The sequence below is a fragment of the Halichoerus grypus genome, chromosome 4, assembly GCF_964656455.1.
Source record: "Halichoerus grypus chromosome 4, mHalGry1.hap1.1, whole genome shotgun sequence".
Classification (NCBI taxonomy): Eukaryota; Metazoa; Chordata; class Mammalia; order Carnivora; family Phocidae; genus Halichoerus; species Halichoerus grypus.
In genome coordinates this window covers 114,147,872-114,158,337 of record NC_135715.1, presented here as the reverse complement: position 1 = coordinate 114,158,337, position 10,466 = coordinate 114,147,872, and the positions used below count along the sequence as shown (strand labels likewise).

At 34.1% G+C, this 10,466-nt stretch overlaps 1 protein-coding gene across 4 annotated transcripts in view; it reads right to left on the bottom strand.

The window, feature by feature from the left end:
• The window catches only part of MBD5 (methyl-CpG binding domain protein 5), a 437,846-nt gene that overhangs the window by 47,602 nt on the left and 379,778 nt on the right, over nucleotides 1-10,466 (bottom strand). For all 4 annotated transcript variants that reach the window (XR_013447132.1, XM_078070760.1, XM_036064765.2 and 1 more), the window contains 2 exons: nucleotides 4,745-4,847; nucleotides 3,500-3,680 (listed from right to left, as the gene is read on the bottom strand). Coding sequence is in view for 3 of the 4 variants with exons in the window: in XM_078070760.1 (XP_077926886.1) it covers nucleotides 3,500-3,680; nucleotides 4,745-4,847 (284 nt within the window). In the remaining variant the exon portion in view is untranslated. The remainder of the gene's footprint in view (nucleotides 1-3,499; nucleotides 3,681-4,744; nucleotides 4,848-10,466) is intronic.

The following is a 10,466-nucleotide window of genomic DNA, read 5'->3' as shown; positions in this document are numbered from 1 at the left end:
ATACTTGGGTTCACTTGCAATCAGAGGTATATTTACTTAAATAGATAATCGCACACTTAAGATAAATATACTTCTCCTACCTGCTACATAGTATACAGGTAAAATTATATCATAACAATTTCTAAGACGGTAGTTCTCAACCTGAGATATATAGAAGTCTAGGTAGGTTGCATTAAAGAAATAAAAGAACGAAGTGAACATATATTTTTCTTGGAAAAGTGGGCTTTCTGTTTCTGGTATGGTAGAGATTATTTGATAGAGTGGTTTCTGCACATAATATATGAAAAGTTGAGAACCAATGATACAAGAGAATTGCAGAAGATAAACCCAAATGAATTTATTTTCTTATTAAAGACAGAATTTTAATATTTGGGGCATTGCACCTAGCATCTAGTGAGAGCACAGAACACATAATCATTAGCATTATTACATGATGAACTGTGTCCTTATTAGTAACAAAACCATGGAGTTGTGTTTTTTTTTTTTTTGGTTATTTATATAATTATGTACAGTTCAATGCTTAAAAATATAGACACTGGCATTCTTATATTCAACAGAATTTAGAAAACAGCTGTGGTTTGGAAAGGATTTCTTCCATACATGGGGAAAAATTGTTACCATCTTTAAAATGACAGGAATACTGAATAAAGAAACAAAAGTCATGCCGACATTGTGTTACATTTAGGAACTAAATTATTACAAGAGTTGGCAAATGTAAATGCTGGGCACTCATCAAGTGCTTTCATGTATACTCAAGTAGACCTTTCAAAAGAATAGACAGAAACTAAATATACCCGCATGTATGTAAATAAAGAGGGATGAAAACTACAACCTGAGTCTCCTTAACTTTTATTTAAATCCCAACCCTATAATATAGTTTAATATTAGGAAATTAAAATAAATGCTATGTCTGAAGCTAGTAAAAGGGTAGCAATTAATCCAATAAAGCATATCATTTTAAAAGGGGATGGAGATATACCTCTTATACCTATACTGGTTAAAGATTTACCTGTAATTTCAATAATGAAACTTGTACGTATAGAGTACAACAAAGGACCTAGATCAAGATTCTGTTAGGGTCATTAAAAAAGTGACAAGGCAGACTTTGCAGAAAGAGGTAAATAAAATTGATATAATGTGATATGAGAATGACAGCAGGTACATGCAAGGTAATATGCAAAATGAAAACGTAGTTATATCAAGGTGGCAAGATAATGGTAAATTTCAAATAATTTATTACTATTAAATGTGTCTTTAAATTGTTGCAATATCTTTTAATTTAAGGAAATGTAGCTCATTAAAAGAAAAAGAAAAATTCCCTAAATTTTTTTTTTCTTACATACCTTAGTGGAGCAATTTTTTCTGATCATTCCTGTTAAAGTTCAAAGGTTAGAGGGTTATTGAAGAGGAGCTCTCTACTAATAACTGCCAAATTTGTCTCCTCCTGCTCTCTTTGCATGAGTTCTAAGTGTGACTCTTCAATTACCTGTATGATGTCACAACTGGTCCTTTTGTATCTAAGGCTGTTAGTAATTTGGCGCCAACTTACCTACACAAATTTAATCTATTCACTCAAGTCAGGTTAGTGTCCACATCATCTCTTAGTTATGCTATACTCATACTGAATAAGAATTTTCTTATTTCCCTCATATGTCTAAATCTTACCATTTTCCAGGGCTGGTTCAAATCTGAGGTCTACCATAAAGCCTTCTCTGATCACTACAAGTTATACCCATTGTTCCTATTTTTTAGAACTCTGCAGAACAATATCACTTATTCTTCATAAACAAATGCTTTGGTGCTCAGCCATATTTTATCTTGAATTATTACTCAACCGTTAAGTTGATCGTAATATTTTGAAGGGAGTTCACATCCTAGCTCATACAAAAAGAAGTTCCTGAGTCTCAAAGTATAGTTCCACAAATTACATATTAGTTATAAAGGGAAAAGTTACCTTAACAATGGAGAAATTGGATATACATAACTTTAACCAAGCACTTAAGCTTAATGTCATCAATATGGGATAAATTGACATTATGTGCCTCCTAATGAGGACATAACATCACCTATGCAGTATTCTATCAAACTGTGTTTAACCTGAGTATAAAAAAAATATGAAGAAATAATCAGGCAAATCTAACTTGAAGAATATTTGTAAAACTGACCTGGACTCTTCAAAAATAGATTTTAAAAGATGGGGAAATTGGGCGCCTGGGTGGCTCAGTTGGTTAAGCGACTGCCTTTGGCTCAGGTCATGATACTGGAGTCCCAGGATCGAGTCCTGCATCGGGCTCCCTGCTCAGCAGGGAGTCTGCTTCTCCCTCTGACCCTCCCCCCTCTCATGTGCTCTCTCTCTCAAATAAATAAATAAAATCTTTAAAAAAAAAATAAAAAAAATAAAAGATGGGGAAATTGGTGTAGGTTAAAGAAGTGTAACAATTTAGTGCAGTTGTACAATCTTTGATTGCCTCCTGGGTTTAAAAATTGAAGAAACTATTAGGACAACTGGAATAATTGGAAATTATTAGGACAACTATTTTTTAATTATATACACTGCATTTTAGATAATAAATGTTAAATTTTTTGAATATGATAATTAGGTCATGGTTTATATAGGTGAACATCCATGTGTACTGAAATATTTAGGGATGAATTGTCATAATATTTGCAACTTTTGCCACAAAATGTTAATTGTCAAATCTAAGTGAAGGGTACTTGGGTGCTCAGTGAACTGTTTATGTAATTTTTCTGCAGCTTTGAAATTAAAAAAAATAAAAGCAGGCATGCGTGTGTGTGGTTTCTGTGTGTGGTGGAGGTATGAAAAGTTTCTGATAAGGTGATTTCTCTTAGTAGGTGTTCAAGAAATAGCTATTAAGTGACTGAAAGAATAACACTGGGGGCACCTGCGTGGCTCAGTTGGTTAAGCATCTGCCTTCAGCTCAGGTCATGATCCCGGGACCCTGGGAATGAGCCTTATTCCCTGCTCAGCGGGGAGTCTGCTTTTCCCTCTGTCCCCCTCACTGCTCTCTCTCTCTCTCTCTCTCTCAAATAAATACATAAAATCTTAAAAAAAAAAACAACAAAAAAACAACTAACACTGCTAACTCTGGACAATATTGCTGGTTCTGTTTGAGGACTTGATACCACACATCTAAACCAGCTCGGAGAAAGGTTACATTTGTTTCCTAAAAACCAATGGTACTTTTGCATTTGTTAGCTCAGCTCTGTGTACTTGCATAGCATTTGTATGTGTTAATTGGTGTTTATTCTGCTCAGTTAACTCAGTGATATAAATAGAAAATTTGGGGAGACAACTTCATAGGAATATTTCAGATTAATTTACTATTTGTAAAAAAATGATAAAACATATATAACTTTAAAAAGCATACTGCATATTTAAAAAGGGGACTCAGAAAATGTTTAGCAAGTGATTTCCAGTGACTCCTCTAGGAGAGAAGTTGGGGAGGAAAATTTCTAAACCTTTCACCACATTACATACTTGTTCCTCCCCCGGGACTGGTGAGCACCAGAGAAGGATGTGGGGCTTCCATGCTTTTGTGAAGTGTAGCCACTGCAATGATTTTTCTTTTATGTATGCATAGCTTTGTGACATCTTCATCTGCTTTAACATCTTCTGCAGTTCTCTGTTTCACAGCAGCTCCAGGATCAAAATTAAACACCTGGAAAAAAAAATTCTCTGTTTAGAATGTCTATAAAAACATCAAATTAAAAAAAAAAACTCCTTGTTATAAGACAAGTTTTGCATAGATTAAGCAATAAATTTGAGTAAAACTGTCTCAAGTTTTTAAATTTAAGAAAATAACTTTATATATAGTATAATAAATATTTCTGCTGAACTCTTGGTTTTTAGTGACAAAGTAAATAATGAAAATAAGACAACCAAGATAAATATATGGAAAGGTATAATACCTGATAATGTTTCCAATTTTAGATACTTCCTGATGTTACAACAGTACAAAAACAGATGAAGTACAGTTAAAAACCCGTAAGAGCTGACATTTCTACATGCTAACTTTGTCTTTGGCTTTATATATTATTATATTAATATTACTTTTTCATGGATTTAAAAAGTCTATTACTCTATTTTTAAAAAATCTTATTACTTATTGTGTATACACTTATAGACCGTTTCAAATGCTTTTTTGGGGGTCAATGAGGTGACACAAATAAAAGGAAAAAACTATTTATTAAACTTTAGTTCTAAGATTAGCACGTAATATTCAGAGAACAATGACCTGTTCCTATTCTATTCTAAAATATTTAATTATTTAAAATAACTGTATTTTTTACCTAGCAAAGGACTAAAACAGCTTTACTTTTGGCTCGGAGGGTTCAGCTTTGTGATTTTAGAAATATTTGTGGCAAATTTATCAACACCAGTGCAAAAAAATCATATTGCAGATTGAGCAGTTATAGTAGGGGAAAAATACTATTAAACAGCGAGCATGGGTGTAGTTCAAATAAAAGGGTGCTAAAAAGATTCTGATGAAATATTTAATATGAATATAGTTTGTCACCTTTGAACATGACTGGGACTTAACTATTTCCTGCAATTTTAAGCATTCCAGAACACATGCAAAAGATATCTAATTAGATAAAGACTTTAAAATGCATATATGATTGGAGAAGTAATATAAAAATGAAATGCCAAATGAGAAAAGCAAATATATGAAACACCTAAAAAAATACAAAACTGCCAATAGATCTATTGTGAAATGGTTACCTTGGGAAGAATAAGAGGACATTCCAAGCCACACTTGCATGTTCCGTCAGTAAGCAGGTATGTTTTAACCTGCTCCAAGCAAGATAACAAAGACCCACTGGGACTGTAAAAATAGTTTAAAAAAACATCAGGAAATAATTCCGACTGTACATATTAAATGAAAAAAGGCATAATTCATAGTCTTACTGTCCTTCACAAGATAACATTTTCCTACTAAGGAAAAACATTTGCTTTGTCAATATTATGTTATCTACTAAATTATAGCCTTTAACACTATCGCTCTTTCTTTTAACCAAACTATTTCTCAGAAAAATAGAGATTTTCATAGAAAATTAAATAAAAGTATTTTGAAAACCAAGAGTGGACTAAGGGGATGGGAAAAATGTTATTCTTAAAAAAGTACAGAAGCAGGCAAGAAAGGACCAAGAAAACTACATGAAAGTAGTTATTATTTTAAACTAGAAGATCTACCTTTAAAGCTGTTTGAGGAAAGACTGAAATTTAGGAACATGTTGGAAGTCAAACCAGAAAGTCACTAAGTCTATAAAAGTTGGAGCTAACACGTTCTTGCCTTTAGTCTTGGAGTCTAAAACCAAATTGCCCCAGTGTAAAAGCAGATTTCTCTTTTTTTCCCAATCCATGTGTTTCTTTGAAGATAGACAAGTGTGGCCCAATTCAAATTGTACTGAAGAACCATACCCTATTGGTAAGGAAAGAGGAGCCATGCAGAACTGACAAAGGATGGGGAACTCCTTAAGAAAATAGGGTTTTACATGGCAGAAAAGTGCCTTGCAGGTCTTCTGGTTGGTAATTGGGGTAGTTCTCTCAATGTTACTACTCTGTGGGTCAAAAAGTCAGTATAATACATGAATACTGATCAAGTTTAAGCTTACAGATTAGGTACTAATTCAGATGACAGGATAAGTCTTTGATTTTTATTTACAATGAGGGTTAGTTTAAAATGGGCTATCTGCACCTTAGGACTTTTACTATTAATATGTTGATTTTACAACTTAAATGCATATTATGCTTTGAAAATTATCATATATTTTTCATTCAAGAATATCTTTTATTTATGACTATTTACTGAAACCTTCACTTTAGCCTTCTGATTAAATTTATCCAGAAACTATACTCTCCATTTTGTATACAAAGCATTACTCTACTGGGGGCAGACTGCCTGTATAAAAACAGAGGTAATAGTTTTAGATCTATAAATAAACCAGCTTTAAAATGCAATTCATATTTATGGACAATCATGTAAGTGACTTACGAATGTAGAAAGTCTCAATTAAAATCCTCAACATTGTTGACTCATTCTTTTGTTTAGACTAACAATTTTTTACAGATGATATGCAAAAAATACTTCCTATGTTACAGATTGAGTTCCACCCCAGTGGTAGGGGCAACCAGATGATTTTTGAAGGTCTGGTAATTTTTATAAAACAAGATTACCAATCAGTTGTCATATGAAGAATTCATGAATTTTGTGAAAAGAAACTGCCTAGCATTTTACAGTTAAAGAAAGCATACGGACTGAATCCTAGAGGAATTTAATTGTAAAATGAAACCTGAAGACAAGAATTCCTGAATTCTATTAGAGTACTCTACTGTAGATACTTTAAAAACATTTCCTCTCAATCAGTCAGTTGAGTTCTTCCCTTCAGTTGTAGCTCTTTAATTAACTTTTGGGAGTAATAATTAATATAAAAAATAGTTACAAGTCTTACGGCACAGATAAAGCTCAAAAGATTGGAAGCAGGTGGGAAATTTAATGTGCAGCCTCAATGCCACCCCCAGGCAGGAGCAGCTGGAGACTAACCTAAAAATTACAAGCAAACTGCACATTGAGAAGGGAGCTACAGAAGGAGGGCTAGCCTCCCATATATGTTTAAGTAGTAATTTTACCAGTTATATATACAAACAAATAAAAACCATGCTGACTTAGTTTATTTGACGGTGCTTAATCTTATCTAGCAAAGTTTGTTTCCAAAATAATTCTTAGCGTATAGATCTGGATTTGGAGAACTCACAGTAACAGATAATGAAGTCTACTTACACTTGGAAAATCATAAATGAACAAGATGAATGACAGATTCTTAGACTTAACTTGGTTTAACTTAGTTCTCAGCAATCTGAAAAGCTGATATATCTTTCATAGGGATGGAGATGAAGTAAAAAAATTAAATTATTAAGATTTTAGACTCATTTGCTCTAAGTTGAATATATATTTGCTCCTTACAGGCTAGACTAACCATAAATATAAACAGTAACACTGATATCTTGCTATATTATACTTAGAGCAAAGTATTTTTAGCAGTTTTTAAACAACATTGGCAATAGGAACACTTCAAAAAAGTTATGTGTCCTTGTCCATCTTATCTACTGTGAGATGAGCTCCATATTCCCTGCTTTCTTTTCTCTTCACTCCAATTAATATAGAGCACATCTTTACTATTACAGAAATAAAATACTTATGTGCAAAACAATTTCAATAGGTAATTAAGTTTCCCTCAAGAAACAACTTACACAAAGCAAACAGATCTGAGATAAAATCTGAACTGACTTTTGAGTTGTTAAGGTATGAAATCATTTGTATTTATACAATAGAAAAGATCTCATTTATTTATTTATTTATTTATTTTTTTTTTAAAAGATTTTATTTATTTATTTGAGAGAGAGAGAGAGCGAGAGCAGGAACACAAGCAGGGGGAGTGGGAGAGGGAGAAGCAGGCTTCCCGCCGAGCAGGGAGCCCGATGCGGGGCTCAATCCCAGGACCCTGGGATCATGACCTGAGCCGAAGGCAGACGCTTAACGACTGAGCCACCCAGGCGCCCCGAAAAGATCTCATTTATATAAATACATCCTTGTACAAATAGAGAATTCCACTGAAGTGGGATACAAATAACCACATTGAAAGAAATAGCATTAATGTAATGTAATGTAACCACATTAATGATGCAATGTTATATCTTTTAAAATGTAATGATATAATGTAATGTAATGATGCAATGTTATATCTTTTAAAAAGTCCTAAGTCTGTTTCTGATAGTATTTTTATTACATCACAAAGAAAGATTTACGTTATCATAACCTTTCATATACTTCCTGATAAGCTACAAAATAAGTAACTTAGGTGGCATTTGTTTAATAAGAAGACTAAAACTTGGTTAAGCATTCAAGATGAATAGTGTAGGAAAATCCTGAGCTCAACTCCTCCCATGGACATAATAAATCTACAACTACATATGGAATATTGCCCCTTAAAGACCTAGAAACTAGATGAACAGAGAGCCTCCACAACAAGGGGCAGCACTGAGATGGGTGGAAGAGGCAGAGATACAGTCTCAATAAGGAAAAAACCACACCCGAGGCATGAAGTTCCACAGTCAGGAAGGATCTCAAAGGTATGGAACTCTTCCCTAAAAAACAAATGATTTAAGCTCCACATCAGGCAACCCAACCCTTAGATCTTGCACAGGAGGGACAAGCCCCCAAAATAGCTGGCTTTGAAAACCAACAGAGAATATGTCCAGAAAAACTACATATTTATAGGAAAAAAAAAAAAAACTGCTCTAAAGGGCTCATGCATAGACTCGAAACTAGAGCAAAAACACTAGATTGAAAAGTGCATAGGCCACAGTGAAGAATACCTACTTACCAATCTTGGAGTGCCTGCTGGAGAGGCATGAGGCGGCAGGGCCTCTCCCCAAGGACTAAGACACTGGCGACAGTCATTTCTGCTACCTCATTCTGCCATGCTGATCCAGGCACTGGATCCATTTTGGAATCCTCCTACTAGACCACTAATGCCAAGGGTGTGCCTTGCTGAGAGCTCTACACAACCTTGCACCTCCACCAGGCCTTGCAGCCAACAAGACACTAATCTTGCCCACCAACATGCCTGCAGCAGTTACCCCCAGGCCACAAGCCAACCAGGCCAGGGGTCAGCCCTGCCCAGCAGTACAACCACAGCAATTGTGGCCCCACCACAATAGGAGGGTACACAATGCCCATACAAGGGATACCCCTGTAGCAGCTGACTCCGGTGGTTAGGGAGGATTGCACTTTTGGCCCCATAGGACATCTTATATGAGGCCACTCCTTCAAGACAGGAGTGGTAGCTGAACTGCCTAATACATAGAAACAAACACAGAAAGGTAGGCAAAATGAGGAGACAGAGGACTATGTTCAAAAGAACAATCACAAAACCTCAAAAAAAAAAAAAAAAGAACTAAACTAACAGAGATAAACAATCTATCTGTTAAAGAGATCAAAGTTATGGTCATAAACATGCTTACTGAACTTGTGAGAACAATGGCTGAACAACACATTTAGAACTTCAACAAAGAGATAGAAAATAAAAGAAAGTACCAATCAGAGCTGAAGAATACCATAACAGAAGTGAAAAATACACTAGAGGGAATAAACAGCAGATTAGATGATACAGAAAAATGGATCAGCAATCTGGAAGACAGGGTAATAGAAATAGCCTAAATTGAATGAGAAAAGATAAAAAATAATTTAAACAAATGAGGACAGTTTAAGAAACCCCTGAAACAACATCAAGCATACTAACATCCACATTATATTTAGGGGTCACATAAGTAGAAGAAAGAAAGTGTTGGAAACTTATTTGAAAAAATAATAGCTGAAAATGTCCCTGACCTGGGGAAGAAAAGAGACATCCAGGTTCAGGAAGCACAGAGAGTCCCAAACAAGATGAACCTACAGATCTACACCAAGACACATTACAATTAAATGTCAAAAATTAAAGATAAAGAGAGAATCCTTAAAAAAAAAAAAGAAGAAAAAAATTAGTTACTTATTAGGGAATGCCCATAAGACTATCAGCTGATTTTTCAGCAGAAACTTTGTAGGCCAGAAGAGAGTGGCATGATAAATTCAAAGTGATGAAAGGAAAAAGCTTACAACCAAGGATACTTTACCCGGCAAAGTTATCAATCAGAATTGAAGGAGCGATAAATAGTTTCCCAGACAAGCAAAAGCTAAAGGAGTTCATCATAACTAAATTGGCTTTATAAGAAATATTAAAGGGACTACTTTAAGTTGAAAAGAAAAGGCCATGACTAGAAATAAGAAAATATATGAAAGAAAAAAAAATCTCACTGGTAAAGGCAAATATACAGGGAAGGTAGTGATCAACCACTTATAATGCTAGTATGAAGGTTAAAAGACAAAAGTAGTAAAATCAATGATATCTGCAATAACTAAAAGATACACAAAATAAAAAGATGTAAAACATAACATCAAAAACATAAAATGTGGGTAGAGGGAAAGCAAAAATGTAGTGCTTTTAGAATGCTTTCAAACTTAGGCAACCACCAACTTAAAATAGATTGCTATATGTATAGGTTGTTATATATGAACCTCATGGTAACCAAAAACTAAAAACTAAAATAGATACACAAAAAATAAAGGGAAAGGAATCCAAACATAAAACTAAAAAACATCATCAAATCACAAAGGAAGAGAGCAAGAGAAGAAAGGAACAGAGAATAACTACAAAAACAACCAGAAAACAACAAAATGGCAATAAGTACACACTTATCAATAATTACTTTAAGTATAAATGGACTAAATGTTCCAATCAAAAGACACAGAGTGGCTGAATGGATTAAAAAAACAAAAACAAAAACAGAAACAAGACCCATCTGTATGCTGCCTATAAGAGACTTACTTCAGATCTAAGGACACACA